This window comes from Trichosurus vulpecula, chromosome 1 (assembly GCF_011100635.1).
Source record: "Trichosurus vulpecula isolate mTriVul1 chromosome 1, mTriVul1.pri, whole genome shotgun sequence".
Classification (NCBI taxonomy): domain Eukaryota; kingdom Metazoa; phylum Chordata; class Mammalia; order Diprotodontia; family Phalangeridae; genus Trichosurus; species Trichosurus vulpecula.
The window spans coordinates 194,286,338-194,304,890 of record NC_050573.1 but is presented as its reverse complement, the minus strand read 5'-3'; the positions used below and the strand labels follow the sequence as shown (position 1 = coordinate 194,304,890).

The 18,553-nt window shown below is 39.5% G+C and overlaps 1 protein-coding gene across 4 annotated transcripts in view; it reads left to right on the top strand.

Moving 5' to 3' along the window:
• RIPOR2 (RHO family interacting cell polarization regulator 2) overlaps window positions 1-18,553 on the top strand; it is a 126,079-nt gene that overhangs the window by 44,748 nt on the left and 62,778 nt on the right. For all 4 annotated transcript variants that reach the window (XM_036735707.1, XM_036735700.1, XM_036735715.1 and 1 more), the window contains exons 2-3: window positions 13,080-13,206; window positions 15,165-15,320. In XM_036735707.1, the coding sequence (XP_036591602.1) occupies window positions 13,080-13,206; window positions 15,165-15,320 (283 nt within the window). The remainder of the gene's footprint in view (window positions 1-13,079; window positions 13,207-15,164; window positions 15,321-18,553) is intronic.

The following is an 18,553-nucleotide window of genomic DNA, read 5'->3' as shown; positions in this document are numbered from 1 at the left end:
TCCCTTAACCCACTTCCATGTGTTTCTTCACCTATAAAGTAGGAATGATGTTGTAATTAACAATCGTTTTGTATGGTTTCTTCATTTTGGTTAGAAGGGCAAAGTATTTTTATTTCCTCCTCAGGCACAAAAGAATGGATTGTCTCTGTAGGGGAAGCAACAGTAAATAGTTTATAGCTTCCTAAATTTAGAGCTAGGAGGAACGTGCGAGGTCATCTAGTCCAAGCTACTAATTTTATAGAGGAGAAGACTGAGGCCAAGAAGAGGTGACTGACTTGGCCGCAGTGTGACCCACTAAACTGACTGATTCAACACAAACCGTAATCATGACTTTGGTTGTTGGTCAGACATTCAGTTGTGTCTGACTCTTCGTAACCACGTGGGCCATACTATCCATAGAGTTTTCTTGACAGAGATACTGGAATGGTTTGCCATTTCCTTCTCCAGAGGATTAAGGCAAATAGGGTTAAGTGACTTGCCCAGGGATACACAGCTAGAAAGTGTCTGAGGCCGTATTTGAACTCAGGTCTTCCTGATTCCAGGCTCAGCAAGCTATCCGCTGTGCTACCTAGCTGCCTCGATGCCATCACATCGGTGTTACTGTTCAGTTGTTTCAGTCATGTCTGACTCTTTGTCACCCCATTTGGGGTTTTCTTGGCAAAGATACTCTAGTGGTTTACCATTCCTTCTCCAACTCATTTTAAAGATTCAAAGAATTGAGGCAAACAGGGTCAAGTGACTTGCGCAGGGTCACACAGCTAGTAAGTGTCTGAGGCCAGATTTGAACTCAGGAAGATGAGTCTTCCTGATTCCAAGTCCAGTGCTCTATCCACTGTGGCACCTAGCTGCCCCTGGTATGTTGAGTACTTTAAATATCATATCTCATGTGATATAGCAGCCATATAAGATAGGAACCCCAAGTATCATTATCTCCATTTTCAAGATGACAAACTATAGCTCAGGAAGGTTAGGTAACTTGTCAGTTATCATCCTTAGAGTAAGGGCAGAAGGCTGAAATGGGTTACAGCAGAAGGTGAAGAGTAAGCCACCAATGGTACTGGGACAAAAAGAAGCACCTGAGGGTCTGTTTAGTGACAATGCCCATTTTCCAAGCCTTTCCTTTATTTCCTCCTCTTTTATCACTTCTTTTATCTTTTTTTTCCTCCTCCCTTTGCCTCCCTTGTCTTAGGTCTGCCAGTAGCACCCAGAGGCATCCGCCCAGTAATGGTAAAGGTGATTTTTAATTCATTAGACAATAGAGTACTTTTTACCTGCAAAACATAATAGGGGGTGGAAAGATGTATAGAAATCCACCCAAGATGGAACAGGTTATAATTTACTAGGGGAGGTTAAACTATAGTCCAATGGCTAATATATTCAATGCAATGGGTCAATTTAGCAATGGCATAAGCCTCCAAAAGAGGGAGAAACCTCTCCCTACTGGTTGATCAGAAAAGAAACAAAAGATTATAGAGCACATGGGTACTTTATTTGAAGCCATGTCTAACCTCTTCATCTTGCAAATGAGGAAACAGATGTACAGAGGTAGACATCTGCAAAGCCACATAGAGAATAGCTGCAGAGCCGAGACTCCAAGCCAAGCCTTCTGATTCCCAATCTGTTGCATTTTCCACTGTCCCATGAGGCCTCGTAAAAGAGGGTGACATTTGAGCCAGGCCTTAAACTAGGATTAGGATTTTTAATAATCAGGGCTGGGGGAAGGAGATTTCAGGCAAAGGGAACAATACTGCAAACATATATTCAGAAGGAAGACGTAGCAATAGATGTCAGAGAGGCAGTGGTTAAATTTGACTTAAGGATAAGTTTTGTGTAAAAGGGTAGTGGGTGATGAGACAGGTGGGTCGGAGCCAGACTACAGAGACATTCATGCTGGGTTTGGAAAGGGTACAAAAGCAATGTAACATATCTTATTCATTCATCTGCTTATAAGAGAGAGAAATTTTGCTATGACTATGTATATGTATATCATAACTGTTTTAGCTTTAGTTCTGGGGGCTATTTGGCCTCCCTGAGCTATTCAGTGGCCCATATCCCAAAGCTGGGGCACCCAGGGCAATTACCCAGATTACGGGTAACAGTTTTGCATGTCTGTTGGGAAATTAATATAGTTTTTCAATATGTTAAACAGCAGGCTTGAACTACATTAACTTGGTACATAATATTCTCAGTACTGCTCCTCTATTTGGCTCTGAAATTCAAGCCAAAGGCTGACCACTGCATACCTCATTTTCCTCACTTTAGGAAATGGGCAAGATTAGGCAGCATGACATAGTGCAAAAAGCTCTGGACTTGGAAGCAAAGGAGAGAGAGACCTGGCTTTGAATCCTGGCTCTGACATTTACTAGCTACGTGGCCTTGAGAAGGTCATTTCAACCCCTTTGAGATTTAGGATCCTCATTCGTAAAGGGAGGCAATGATGCCTGTTCTATCTACCTCCCAGGCTAGTTATGAAGAAAGTGCGCTGTAAAGCTTAAGTCATACTTAATAAAGTAGCACAAAAATGTAAACTACTATTATTTCTATCATCATTATTATTAGAATTGCCTATGCAAGAAGCCATTGATACAACTTAATCAGATTAGTACTTTTAAAAATCCAAATGGATTGTTGATATCTTTGGTTTATGTTACCTACATTTCCCCACCAAAAAAAAAAGCCACTCTTTATAATAAAGAATAAAAAAGAAAGGGGAAAAAAGCTAACTCACATGGAAAAAGGTGGATCTCACATACAGTGTTGCATCCTAGGAAGCTAGGTGGCACAGTGGATACCTCATAGGGCTGGGGCAGCTAGGTGGTATAGTGAATAGAGCACCAGCCCTGGAGTCAGGAGAACCTGAGTTCAAATCCAGACCTCAGACACATGCTAGCTGTGTGACCCTGGGCAAGTCATTTAACCCTGATGGCCTCCAAAAAAAATAAAGTAAAAAAAAAAGTTATCTTATAGGTCCGTTGGAGACTCAAATGATATAATGTATGATTGCAGGATGGCACTACTGTACACATGGAAAAGCTCTATGTCCTATAGGACTGTGGCCCCGTCATTTTAAGTGGGTCTCTGAAAGCTTTTCTTTAGTACTGTTCAATTGCCTTAACCAAGATGCTACATCATAGTATAAAACTTGATTGGTAAATCATTAATAACTAGTAACTGATAAATAAAAAATTAGGAAAATGTTGATACCAAATATTCTGCCTTGATAAGGAAGGGATGACATCAAATAAACGACCAATCAGCAAGCATTTTTAAAGTGATTTCTATCTGCCAGGTACCAAGGTAAGTGCTGGACATATAAAGAAAAGCACAAGCAGTTCCTGCCCTCAAGGAGCTTATATTCTTATGGGAAGATAACACGCAAACAGCTATGTACAAATAAGATACATATAGGGTAAAATCATATATATATATATATGTGTGTGTGTGTGTGTGTGCACATATATATATGTATACATATATGGGGAATGTGTATTTATGTATATAACATTTGTATGTCAGAAAAAAATATATATCAGGAAAAAAAGAAGTTAACTTAAAATATATATACATATGTAGAAAAGATTAGTCAACCATTCTGTAATAGGTACCCTGCCACTGTGTAATAAGCAAGCATCTATTTTAGGCCTCATGTTAAACAAACTCTACCATCCAGACAGTAGCAGGCTCCTTACATCTAAGCCCTGATAGGATAGCTATTTTAGTGAATTATACTTTATTGTCCACGATGTGGGGAAGAGAAAAAGCAACTACAGTTTTCAGAAAAGCTAAACAAAGCAGAGGGAACTCTTCAGGCATGAAGAATTCAACTTTCTCTTTTTAATCAGTCTTCTGCATTTCAGCTGAGGGAAAGGATAAAGCAATACAGACAGCCGAGTGGCAATGTCCAGGAGTCAGGAAGACCTGAGTTCAAATTCTGCCTCTGACACCGACTAGCTGTGTGACTCTTGGAAAGTCCCTTAACCTCCGTCTTACCTCAGTTTCCTCATCTGTAAAATAGAGATGATAATAATAGCACCTATCTCCCAGGGTTGTTGTGGGACCAAATGAGATAATATTTGTAAAACACTTTGCAAACCTTAAAGCACAATATAAGTGAAAGCTATTATTATTAAAGTACGACTTGGGGTGGGATGGTACTTCCTATCATCAGAGGAGGAAAGACTGTGTTGGAAACTCATGAAGTGGTGAAATGATAATTATGAAATAATGGTTTTAGAATATTTTCCTGTTATATTTCATCACAGCTGTTACCTAAAAGTTGCTGGTTGGTTGGCCTATTCAACTGACATTTGGGATTATGTTAGGAGCTTTGCTATAGCGATAACAAATTGTTTTCATGCCATGAGGCTCCAATAGATATCATTCTTACTCAGTTATTCTTTGTGACCCCATTTGGGGTTTTCTTGGCAAAGATATTGGAGTAGTTTGCCATTTCCTTCTCCAGCTCATTTTGCAGATGAGGAACTGAGGCAAACAGAGATTAAGTGACTTGCCCAGGATCACACAGCTACTAAGTGTTTGAGGCTGGATTTGAACTCAAATCTTCCTGACTCCAAACCCCATGCTCTATCTGATGAGCCACCAAAAAAAAAAACATCAGTTAGGTATCTACTATATGCAAAGCACCGTCCTAGGCATAAAAACAACAAAAAAAGGAACAGTTCTTGCCCTCAAGGGGTGTATAGTCTACTGAGGAGACATGTACACAGGGTAAGTAAATAGAACATAGTATGAGGAGGGAAGAGCATTCATTACCAACTGAGAAGATCAGAAAAAATTTCATGAATAAAATGATAAATGAGTTTAGGTTTGATAAAAAATAAGGATTTTGAGAAGTGAAGGCTGAGCATTTATTAAGCACTTACTGTATTGTAGGCACTGTGTTAAGCACTGAGGATATTAAATAAAAGCAAGCAAGATAATCCCTGCCCCCGAGAAGCTTATATTCTAATTAAGGAGGGCTACCCTTGAGGAATGGGGCAGCAAGGTGGTGTGCTAGCTAGAGCACCAGGCACCAGTGCAGTGGATAGAGCACCAGAACAATCAGGACACTTACTAGCTGTGTGACCCTGGGCAAGTCACTTAACCTTTATTTGACTCAGTTGATCATCTGTAAAATGGGCACTCACTGGAGAAGGAAATGGCAAACCACTCTAGGATCTTTGCCAAGAAAACTCTACGGAGTTGTCCATGGTGTCATGAGTCAGACACAACTGAACAACTGAACAACATCTCTCGAGGAATGGTGAAGGTGGGGAATTCTGTAGTAGGATATAGAGATGGCTGGGGAGCGCTCTTGAGGCTTGGTTCCTGGTGAGATAAGGGATAAGAGCATAGTATCCCCAGTCCAGAGCCTGAGGTTCCTGTTGGGCTGAAGTCAGCAAGGGGAGATGAGGATAATGGCAGGCACACAGGATAAGGAAGGAAGGCCTATATGAATGTGGGAAGTCAGGATATGAACATTAAGTCTGAGAAAGCTAATAGGCCAGTTTGGCTGGAATATAGTGCTCATAAAGGGAAACAATATAAATTGAGGCTGTAAAGTTAAGCTGGAGCCAGATTGTGGAGAGCCTGTGGGCCTTATGTTCTTGGCACAGTTGAAAAAAAAAAAAGGAAAACATAGGAAGTTTAAGATAGAGAAGTGTGTATAAAAGCAAAATCTTATCATAAACAACAGTCCCTGAAATATATTTACTTACTCCACCTCCTATCAAGCAGATATCAAACTTCTCGGTCTCAGGACGTCCTGTGCATTTTTTTTTTTAGGCAGTCGGGGTTAAGTGACTTTCCCAGGGTCACGCAGCTACGAAGTGTTTGAGAACAGATTTGAACTCAGGTCCTGCTGACTCCGGGGCTACGCCACCTAGCTGCTCCTATCCCATCTGTTCTTAAAAATTATTGAGGAAAAGGCTCATGATGGAAAGTGCTAACCACATCCAGAGAAAGAGCTATGGAGTCTGAATGCAAATCAAAGCCTACTATTTTCTCTTTTTTTTTGTTGTTTTGTTTTTTTCTTTCTCCTGGTTTTTCCCTTTTGTTGTGATTCTTCTTTCACATGACTAATGTGGAAATTTAAAAAAAGATTGTAAAAAGAATTAACACTTTCTAGAATTCATTCATAAGGATTTTACCTATCTCTCTTTCATCCTAAATATTTAGTGTAATTGCACTGCAACTAGTACATAATTCCTTTTGGTAGTAGATTTTGTTAATAAATGGAGCAGGAGTAAAAAAAAAAGTATTGAGGACTGCCCTACAAAGATGTGGGTTATATTTATGGTAATAAAAATTAAAACATCTTGGTATTGTTATGAAAATAGTATAGACCCCCTGAAAGAATGTTGGGGTGAGACCCACTTTAAGAACCTACTGGAAGACTCTCCTGATCTCTCTATCTGTGTTCTCCCCCTCCTCTAATTGTTTCATAAATACTTTCCTGCCTACTTGTGCTAGAGATCTCATTAGGAGTCTGAGTTGCAGAATGGATAAAGGGCCTTAAAGTCCAAAAGAGCCTCTGACTTGGAGATTCTGGTCAAGTCTCTTACCTTCTAAGCGCCCCAGCCTACTACTCTCTCAATCTCTGAATTACAGATAGATTGTTAGTCTTCATCCATAGAGGGAGTTTTCTATATCAGCTAAATTTAAGATTCACTGGACAAATAGCATCTCCCTGCTACACCTGAATTACTTAACATACTAACAGTTGCTACCCTATTTAGTTATTCACCTGTATCAGTGAAGGGAGTTTCCCACACTGATAAAATGCACAAAAAAGCCATAAAGTGGATGTAAATGGAGGATGAGGGGAGGAGGTCTGATGAAGTCTCCCAAAGGCTTTTGAGTCCAATAGCCTGGGCTCTAGTCTGGCCACTTGAGCAACCTTGATCAAGTCCCTTCTCTTGGAGATCCTTTTTCCTTATAAATAAAAAAATAATACTTGCCATACACCGTCTACCTACCTTGAACAGCCAGGTGGTACAGTGGATAGAGCATCAGGCCTGGAGTCAGGAAGACTCAGACACTTACTAGTGGGGCAAGTCATTCACTTAACCCTGTTTGCCTCGGCTTCCTCATCTGTAAAAAGATCTGGAGAAATAAATGGCAAACCACTCCAGTATCTTTACCAAGAAAACCCCATATGGGGTCAGACATGACTGAACCACAGTCTTCCTCTCTGGGTTGTTGTAAGATGAAATGAGCTAAAGGTATAAGTACTTTAGAAGCCTAAAAGCCATATATATTTCAGCTATCTTTATTCAAATGGAATATTCTTAGAAGAGGGTCTTAATAGCCAATGCTTGTTTATGATACTGGTCTTAAGTAGCCTGTCAATCATCAGTTAATCAGCTGATTATTAATTAATTAACAAAAGTTCCTATTGAAAAGCAGTTGGAGTTGCAAGTCTGGAGGTCAGTTGAGAGGTGGGGAAAGGATAGGTAGATTTGAAAATCATCAACATAGAGATAGTAATGAAATCCATGGGACCTGATAAGATCACCAAATGAATTAGTATAGAGATGAGCCAAGGGCCCAGGACAAAGCCCTGTGGGATTCCTCAGCTCATCTCTGAATCATCATAGGAGACTGAGGAGGAGCAGTCTGATAGGACAAGAAGAGTGGTGTCCAGGCAACTTAGAGAAAATAGAACATCATGGAGAAGAGGCTGATCTATGGTATCAAAGGTTACAGAGAGGTTGAGAAGAATGAGGATTGGGAAAAAGCCATTGGATTTAGCAATTAACTGGTCATTCTCCTAGTCCAAACCCCATGCGCAGAACCAAGTAGATTCTAGTATTTCAAACATTTCTGGGTTTTTGGAAACTCCAAGATCCACGTTAGTTTTGTCAGAACAGGGCTCAGAAAACTTGAAGTGAGCAACTATTGTTCTAGAGGTACGAACTTAGAGGACTGGAAACATATTCTGGAGCTCTGATAAAGTGAAAATCAAATAGTCACAGGTTCTTGTGAACAATCTGCTGTTTTCGGTATTGTGGTTCCGGGTTCCCAATTGTATAATGTTTGGTGAGGTGGAGACTTACATACTAAGTGTGATTTTAAAAATTGCAGTTCTGCCTCTAAGGTTTTATAGATTAAGATAGGGAAGCATATTAGTGCTTTCTCCATCCTAAATTATGTAGATATATAGGATGTCCCACAAGCTTTCATGTAGTTTTAAGCTATTAATAGCAGCCATTTTAAGCTATTAATAGCTTACAGCTGCATTAAAATTTTTGGGAAATTTTCTCCATGTATGTGATATATTTTTCTGTCGTATGTAAGTTACTTGAAGGCAAAAATGTTTTGTTTTGTCTTGTATCACCAGCATCTATTACATTGGTTTCCACATAGAACTTACTGTATGCAGGCTGGACTAGATTGGATACCCTCAACGTTTAAAAGGGTTTTTCCCCATAATTGTTAAAATGGAATTTTGTTTAAATGAATACACTGCGAGAAGTCATATTCCCACTCTTAAAAGACTGAGGGGCTTCATTTTAGATGAAGGGTTACTATGACCTGTGTACCTTTGTTGTTTTTTAGCCCTGTCCAACTCTTTGTGACCCTGTAGACCATACAGTTCGTGGGGTTTTCTTGGCAAAGATACTGGAATGGTTTGCCATTTCCTTCTCCAGCAGATTAAGGCAAACAGGGTTAAGTGACTTGCCCAGGGTCTCACAGCTAGTAAGCATCTGAGGTCATATTTGAACTCAGGTCTTTCTGACTCTCGGCACATTGCTCTATCCACTAAGCCATCTGGCTGCCTCTATGTACCCTTAGAGCTAGTCAATTAACTCCTGAGCCTCAGTTTCTTCATCTCCCTGTCGGTGCTCCTACAGGGGGTACCAGAAAGGAAGTCTTTGCCCTGTCTCCAAATAATATATTTTCCTTATAGCTTTTACCTCTTTGCCATCCTCACCCTGTCAACTCTACAATAGAAGATTCATTTCTATAAGCTAAAACTTCCTCCTCCTAGAAATCCTCTGTTAGAAATGAGAGGTTCAACTCAAGCACCATGTTCTGTGGGAGACCTTCCCTGGTCTCTCCACTCCAGCAGCTTCTCTCTGCTCTGCAACAGATACTCATTTATGTACGTGTTATCTCCCACGTTAGAATGTAAACTCCTTGAGAGCAGGGACTGCCTTTTCTGTTTCTTGATATGCCCAGTGCCTAGCCTAGGACCTAGTAAACCTGTGAATTCTTGCTGATCTATTAACCCATTAAGCCATTTTCTTAATACCTTACTTTATCCAATCACCTTCGATTTGGGAAGAGGAGGCTGGGAAAGGCCCCTCCCTCTCTGGGAGCTGGAGCTGTGCTGTGTTGGACTAATTGAGGCTCTGTCTGTGGGGGCTTTGTAAGTCCAGAGGCAGTCCAAGGACATCAAAGACAAGCCTTTCTTACTGCACAATTTTGGGGTGCTGCTTGATGTGAGTAAAAAAAATAAAATAAAAAATTAAGAGCTCTGAGCTGATTAAGGAGTGAAAAAATTCTCTTCCATCATTCTCTCCCAATTCCTTCCTACCTTATCTCCCCTCCCCCCACCACCTCCATTCGACCGAACCTTCCTTACTCTTTCCCTTTTCTTCTGCAATCTAGTAATAGTTTTTTGTGGTACAGTTTGGTTTCTGTCACTAATATGAGAATTAAGGTTTGTTTTCTTATGATGGTTGGGATGCTTAAAATCACTAGATAGACCCTTCTTAGTGATGCTACTTTATTTAATTGCCTTTTATCTATTCTAGAGTGAGAATGAAAATATAATTATATTTTAATATAATAACCACTCATTTTATTTTCAAATGTTTAGTTTATATTAAGCATAAACATTTAACTAAGCTTTGAAGGTATTATTGAATTAATTTTTTTAAGTTGAGTTTTAAACAGTTTTGGAAAGAGTGTTTCCCTTTTCAGTGAGCTTTACATCAAAGAATCACTGAATTTCAGAGCTGGAAGGGATTTTAGATACTATCTAAGCCCCCTGACCAAGGATTCTCTGTACAATATACCCACATTCCTAACAATTGGTCATCTAGCATTTGCTTGAAAGATTTCTAGTGGAGGGTAAATTACTACCTTCTGAGGCATTATCCAATTCCATTTTTTGATAGCTCTGTTAGGAAAATTTTCCTTCTATCTAGCCAAAATATGCCCCTTTAAATTTCCATTTTCTCTTAGTTTTACATTCTGGAGCCAACCAGAAGAAATGGAATCCCTCTTCCATTTAACAGCCTTTTAAAAACTTAAAAATAGCTATTGTATCTTCTGTAAATTTTCTCTAGGCTAAACATTCCAAGTTCCTTTAACAGATCCTTCTAAGGATCCCAGAATAGATCCTTTTTCAGTTCCTTATAGGACATGATCTCCAAGCAGAAAGAGCCTTCATCTTCTGTTATCCGAGTAACTAATGATTATTACATAATGATAAATCTTCTGACTTATTAAAAAAAATATATTGCAATATGCTGATACAAAGTAGATATTTGAAACCCAGGTAAAAATTACATAGTCTTAACTATTTAAAAAATTGTAAGTCATCTGTTAGCAAATTGTGTTCATGATGTGATAGGTCTTTTAGGTAAGGATTAGTAAAAAAAAAATTAATTGACTTACTTTATTGGCCAAGAGGTACTGAATGGAGAATTACTGAAATCGATTTTAATATAGTTATTGCAAAAATATAAGCCATCGTTAGATGCTTGATGTTTGCCTCTCTGTGACAAAAAAAAATGTAGTATAAAGTCATGTAGATGGTAAGAAGGACTGTGCACATATGAGAAGACATTTTAAAAAGAGGACATATATCTCTCATGTGTGTATTGTAAATGTCCACATATGCAAATTGTACCCAAATCTATTACTTATACAGCCATAAAACCTCAAAACCAGAAGAAATCTCAGAGGTTATCTAAGTTGAATCCTTATCTGAAACAGAAATCTCTTTGGTAATATCTCCAACACCGTCCTTTGGCCTCTATTTAAAGATGTCCCAAGAAGAGGAGGGAAGTGTTCTCTTGACAGCCAGTTCCATGTTGGGGATAGTTCTATTTGTTGGAATTTTTTTTCTCAAAGTCAGCCTATGAAACTTCTACCTGGATTCTTTCTTCTTCTTTTTTTTTTTTTTTTTTGCTTTTTGTCAGGGCAGTTGGGGTTAAGTGACTTGCCCAAGGTCACACAGCTAGTACATGTGTCAAATGTCAGAGGCCGGATTTGAACTCAGGTCCTCCTGACTCCAGGGCTGGTGCTCTACTCACCGAGCCACCTAGCTGCCCCTACCTTGATTATTTCTACCCGGGCCAATGAAGTAAAAAATTATAATATGCTTTCAGTGTTCCGAGACAGCCATGCCTTTGGATATCTACTTAACTTCTGATATTCTTTGTGTGTTTATGTTCAGTCATGTCCAACTCTTAGTGAACTCATTTGGGGTTTTCTTGACAAAGATATTGGAGTGGTCTGCCACTTCCTTCTCCATCTCATTTTATAGATAAAGAAACAGGGTTAAGTAACTTGCCCAAGGTCACCCAGCTTCTAAGTATCTGAAGCCAGATTTGAACTCAGTAAGATGAGTCGTACAGACTCCAGGCCAGCACTTTATCCATTGTGCCACTTGGGTGCTTTTCTTCTATTCTTCACACAGTCAAAAACTTGCATGATTCATGAAAAATTCTTATCACTTATTTCTAGAGATGGAGATGGGAGATATAGGGTGTCACCTAAATTCTCTTTGTGGTAGATGAATCATATCAAGAAGCTAGGAATGTATCATTTTCTCTAACCAAACTTAACAAGAATAATAATAACAATAAGCATTTATATGGTGCTTTAAAGTTTGCAAAGTACACTATAAATATCTCATTTGATTCTCACAACAACAGTCATTTTTCAGTTATGTCCAACTCTCTGCGACTCCATTTGGGGTTTTCTTGGCAAAGATACTGAAGTAGTTTGCCATTTCCTGCTCCAGCTCATTTTACAGATGAGGAAACTGAGGTAAACAAGGTTAAGCGACTTTGCCCAGGGTCACACAGCTAGTAAGTGAGGCCAGATCTAAACTCAGGAAGATGAGTCTTCCTTACTCCAGGCCTAGCATCCTATCCACTGTACCACCTATCTGTCCCATAAACTGGGCTACCCACCTTCAAGTCTTCACCTAGGTAACAACTGACCTAAAGCTGCTGTCACTAATCAGTCACCATTTCTGGAGGAAGTGACAATGATGATAATGTTACGGGCCCACTTGTGTTCTCGTGGATAAATCTGGGGCCAGGAAGTAAGGAAAAGAATTATCTACTATTATATTGCCAGGCTATAGATCTGCTATTGAAAAGATTGTTCAGGGGCCAATCTGACCTTCAGTCTTAGACCTACCAGTGGTGATTTTTCACTGAAGAAAAGCAATGAACTGAAATGGCTGCTCTTTTTCCTGCTCCCCTTTCTTCATAGTTCTTATCTCTACTGAGATTATTACCTTTTTTGTGAGAACGCTCCCTTCCCTCCCCATCCACCCGCCCACTTACTACTGTCTTTCTGGCCAGCCTATCTAGATCGTGTGTAAAACTTACTTGAAAATTTTAGAACATGGAGTTTGGGGTTAGTTCTATTCCTTTTAAAGCAAAGAAAAAACTAATGTTTCAGCCATAATTTTATAGCATAAGGTTCAATTTAAAATTTTATATTAGTTTAACCTTTTCTCTCGGAGCTTATCTGTAAATCTGGCTTTGTTTTTGTTTGTTCTAACTGGATATGGGTATTTCAAAATTTTAATTCTGTAGAATCTAGAGCTTAGCGTGATGAAAAGTAACCACTGAAGGAAACTTGAAATGATTTGTTTTGACATATTTAGATTTATGTTTTTGTAAATCAATATTAATAGTTTTTCACTTAGCTGAAAGTTGAATACTTGGTTTTAATAGGGCTTTGTCATATAGGAAAAAAGGAGTCTTTAACATCTAATGGTCTCATGACTCACGTCTTGGGGCGCTGTTACCCATTTTATCATTACTGACAAGCTTTGTGTATTTTGTCTGTGTTTGCCACTAATCTTCTTCTTATCTTTACAGGAATTTCAACCAGACTCCCGGAAATCATGTTGGTAGGATCTCAGTCATTCTCCCCAGGAGGGCCCAATGGGATTATTAGAAGCCAGTCCTTTGCTGGTTTCAGTGGTCTTCAAGAAAGGCGATCCAGGCAAGTACCATACAGTCCTCCTGGGGACGCTTGCAACTTGAGAATGAAAGTGAACCCCAGGTTTTTGCTTTCTCCTTTCGAGTAAAGGGCTCTGCTTCTCTGGCCACGGACATAAACCAAACACTGTTTCTTTTTAAGTAATTTGGGTTTCTCTAGCAAAGGAGATTTTTCTGAAGGTTCAGGGTAAACTAGTGATATGTATAGTTAATTTTTATTTTGGAAACTGTCTGCAGATGCAATACATTTTCTCAGCGGGCATACAGAATTCAGAGGCTATGAGTGACATATTATTACATTGTGCTAGGGATTATGACTATGCCCCTGGCAGACTGGCTTTGGGAGAACAGATGTCATCTTCAGGACCCATTGAGAGAAACCAGGGGAAGGGGGTGAGTCTCCACTTCCCTTGGAGATTTAACCTGATCTAAAACTGATTTTGCAGAGATTCAGATTCTGCTCTGAGATAGGACTTTTTTGATTCGCCATGAAAATATAGGGGAGCAAATAAAGCAAAATAAAATAAAACTTATCTTAAGCTTTTCCCAAAAATGTGGGATCATAAGATCATAGATTTAGAGCTGGAAGGGACAATCTTGCCCAACCCCCTCATTTTACAGATGAGGAAACTTAAGACCAAAGAGGTTGACTTGCTCAGAGTCCCACAGATAGCAAGTGTCAGGGCTGGGATTCACCCCAGGACTGGGAACTGAACCAAGACTCTGGGACTCCAAATCCAGGATCCTTCTTTCCCTTCAATCCCACCACCCTCCAGGAGTCACATCTCAGCACTCTGATAGAGTATTGCCTACATTTGCCTCATGACTGTACACTTTGCAGAGCTTTTCCTCTTGCTTGGCCCAAGCTGTGATCACAAAATCACAGGATCACAAATGGCACGGTTGTTGCTGTTGTTGAGTTATTTCAGTCCTGTCCAATTCTGTGCAACCCAATTTGGGGTTTTCTTGGCAAAGATACTAGGGTGGTTTGCCATTTCCTTCTCTGGTTCATTTTACAGATGAGGAAACTGAGGCAAACAGGGTTGAGTGAGTGACTTGCCCAGGATCACACAACTAGTAAGTGTCAGAGGCCAGATCTGAACTCAGGAAGATAAGTTTTTCTGGTTCTAAGCCCAGTGCTCTCCCCACTGTGCCACCTAGCTCTTCACACTGATGGTGGTAGAGGTAGGTTATGACTTGCCAGTGGGATATGGAAACATCTGCTAGCTTGCTTGGACCCCTCTGTCAGCTATTCCTGATGATGGGAAGCCCAGTAACTTTGTCACTTAACCACACAATCAGGTTAGTGGGTTTTTGTGTAATCTTCCCTAAACCAATGGGGGATCTGTTCGCCTTGGCATCCACTAGGAAGAACAGCTACTCCTAATGTTACTTTGAAGCATCTTGTGTCTCAGTGAGCCCAGAAGAATTTTGCACTCCCTCCCACTCCATAAAACTGCAACATGAGAAAGTTGTCATTGAGACTAAGGGTGTTTTCTTCACTGTAGTGTGAGGTAACCGGGAAACTCAGGACTCTGGCATGGCAACATTGATTCCATGAGCAATGGAGCATGTCCCTGGTATTCTGAAACACATCTTTTTCATAGGCTTCACCAGGGGCCTATCCTTTCCACTTACCTCAAGGTCTTTGTCCTTTGCCCCTTAGAGGTTCACAGCAGATGGACATGACTTTTATTTGGAGTGTATCACCTAAGTGGGGCCAGCCTCTGAGTGTTACCTGACTAGTAGTTACTAGAAAAGACCTCAGCGAGTCACAAACCAGATAGTATGAGGCTAGGGCAGGATGGCTCAAATCTGTTCATGTACAAGGGAACATTTGTCCTCACCTGGAGACAGTGGTCTGAGAAAAGATGGTAAAATCCAAAGGTACCTTTTGGGCAGGTTTTCCCTCTCTCATAAAAGCATCAGACTGAACAGTTTTGACTTTTTTTCATTTTGTAGATGCAATTCCTTCATTGAAAATACTTCAGCACTCAAGAAGCCCCAGGCCAAACTAAAGAAGATGCACAATTTAGGATACAAAAGTAACAGCCCTCCCAAAGAGCCTCAGCCTAAAAGAGTGGAGGAGGTCTACCGATCCCTAAAGAACGGACTTGAGTAAGTCAGCATTATGAACTGAGTATGCCGCTTGCTTAAACAGTATCTTTCTCTCCCATCTCTCAGTTTCTTTCCCTGCTTCCTTTTTCTTTCCTTCATTCCTTCCTTTTTCCTTTCCCTCTCTTCCTTCTTCACTTCTTTTTTCCTTTCCTTTCTTTCATTATTCAGAATTTAGACTCTAGCCATGCCTTTGAAAATAGCTAATTAGCTAATTTTATAAGGTCTTCTCACGATGTCCAGGGAGTCCTGTATACTGCAGAGGACCAAAAGAAGTCAGAGAAAAGTTCCAAACCATTCCTGAAAATTTGAAATAGATGAGGTTTTCATGGCATGTCATAAATTCATGGGACTGGGATAGCAAGGCATTAGTAGAAAGCATGCTAGATTTTGAGTCAAAAGGCTTGGATTTGAATCCCAGGTTTGTTACTTACTACTTTTATGACCTTAGGCAGGTCCCTTCTTCTCTAGACTTCAGTTTCCTCATCTGTAAAATGGAAATGTTGGATCATATGACCTCTAAGTTTCTTTCCAGCTCTGAATCTCATGACCCTATGATCAGAACTAGATCTAAAGGAATCATTGACTCTTTGTGGCACTGCACATCAGCTGTCTGCTCATGTCATAAGAGAAGGTGAAAAGAAAAGAAATACGACAACATTTTTGTCCTGGTAGTATACGATACTGCAGTCTTCTGAATATAGCAAGGCTTAAAAAATTCACATCTCTATTTTTCAGCCCAAGAACAGTGAGTACTGAACACAGCTGGGTCTGCAAAAGGATCATAAGCTGAATAAATATTGCTCCATAAAAGAATAGTTATGTGAAAGGTAAAAGCAACCTATAAACCAAATGCTGGCTCTATACCAAGATCACCTCCTTGGTTTCCCATAGTTCAAGTTTGATGACTTTAACCTTAGCAAATTTTTGTTTAATCATCACTCCCAGCATCTGAAGCATTCTGTCACCTTAAACAGGTTATGAAAGCCAAGAAATGACACTGGGCAAGTGACTTAACACTTCTAATTACCTTACGTTTGTGTGGTGCTTTGTAGCTAATAAAGGGCACGACTTCAGTTGTTTCATCTGCAAAATGAGGCACTTGGATTTTCAGGTCATTTCCAGATTAAAACTGTACCTATATGGTTTTTCTTTGAGGAACTGGAGAGGACGGTATAGAGTCTGTTGTTAGATTTTATTTCCATCAATAATTCTTTGCCACTTTCTAACCCTGACCGTTTTATGCAGTCACATACAAAATGTAATTGCTAGTTGATGATTGTGGAATAAATCTTCTCTATAGATATTATTGATAGGATACAAGATTTCCTTGGTGTATAACAAAATATTTATAGTCAGGATTTTAGTATACTCCATTTATTTTTTCATAAAGTAGCACAATCCAGATTGAGGATTCTATGGGGTCTACTTTCACAACATCGCTTATACTTCTCCTTCCCTCCATTCGTGCCCACTGCCCTAGTGCAGAGCTTCATTTGCTCAAGCATCATATGATACTTTTGCAAATACATTGCTAGTTGGTGTCCCTACCTAAACTCTATCCCCACTCTGGTTTATCCTCCATTCCATGACCAAAGAAACCTTCCTAAAGTACAGGTCTGAGTATATCATCCCCTCTGTTCAATAAATGCCAGTGGCTTCCTGCTTCTTCCATGATCAACTATAAAATCTTATGTTTATCTTTTAAAGCCCTTTTAACCTGGTGCCTTCTTTTTAAAATATTTTATTTTTCCCCCAATTACTTATAAAAACAATTTTTACATTCTATTTTTAAAGTTTTGAGTTCCAAATTCATTCCCCTCTTCTCCCCTCCCTGAGATAGTAAGCAATCTGATAAAAGATTATACATGTGTAATCATGTAACACATATTTCCATATCAGTAATTTTGTGGAAGAGAGAAAGAAAGGAAAAGGAAGGAAAGGAAAGGAAAAGGAAGGAAAGGAAAAGAAAAGAAACAAAAAGAAGAAAGGAAAAGAAAAGGAAAGAAAAGAAGAAAAAGAAGAGAAAAGAAAGAAGAAAAATAGTATGCTTCAGTCTGTATTCAGACTCCATCAGTTCTTTCTCTGGAGATGGATAACATTTTTCATCACGAGTCCTTTGGATTGTCTTGGATCATTGTATTGCTAAGAATAGCTTAAGTCATTGACAGTTGATCATTGTACAATATTGCTGTTACTGTGTATAACATTCTTCTAGTTCTGCTCACTTCACTTTGTATCAGTTCACATAAGTCTTTCCATCTCTCCTTGATACTTTTTTCCATGTCAGTTGTTTTTGCTGTGAGATACCTTATACTTTTATTTTTGAAATTTTTTATTTGATATTTCTTATCTCATGAAATCGTTAGCTTCTATCTGGTCCAATTTAATTTTCAGTGAGTTTGTTGCTTAGGGCAGGTTTTTTTTTTTGCCTTTTCTGCCAAGCTGTTAATTCTCTTTCCAGTTTTTTCTTCTATAGCTTTCATTTCTTTTACAATTTTTTCATGTAGTATTCTCATTTTATTTATAAAAAAGTTTTAATTCTTTAAATGTTCATCTCTTCTAGGAATTCCAGTTAGACATGTACCCAAGTTGTGTTTTTCTTTAAGGCTTTGCTTGTAGATGCTTTGTAGTCATTCTCTTCTTCTGGGTTTGTCTCTTGAGCATCCTTCTCACCATAATAGCTTTTTATGGAGGGATTCTTTTTGGTTTGCTCATTCTTTCAGCCTACTTCCTGACTTTGGACTTGATGTTAGGGCTGGGCTCCAAGCACTTCTGGAATGAATTGGGCTGACCCTGCTGCTTCTTTCTTGGGATATCAAGTTTTGTGTTATTCTAGGATCCCAGGGTCAACTCAGGCTGGGTTCTTGCAAGCTTTAAATGCTCCCAAAGTATTGTGATCTGGGGCAAAATCTGATTGCTGCCCCTTTGGTCTGAATTCTGCAAGTTTCTGACTTGGGTTTAAATCTGAGCAACAGGTCTTTGTGTTTACCCTATTTGGTGTTCTCTGGGGTTCAGCCACTTTTAGCCAGCTGGACAGAACTGCAGGTTCCCCTTTGGTCTGAGATTCCTGCCTTGGTTATTCTGCTGCATGCCTCAGACCGGACTAAAAGCTGGAGCTGAAATTCTATTCTGCCCCTAAGGTCAGAGTTACACAGCTGCTGTTGGTTTTGGAATTTGTCCTTTACTTGGTTCACAGCCTAAGGCCTGAAACCACTTGTTACTCCGGAATGCTA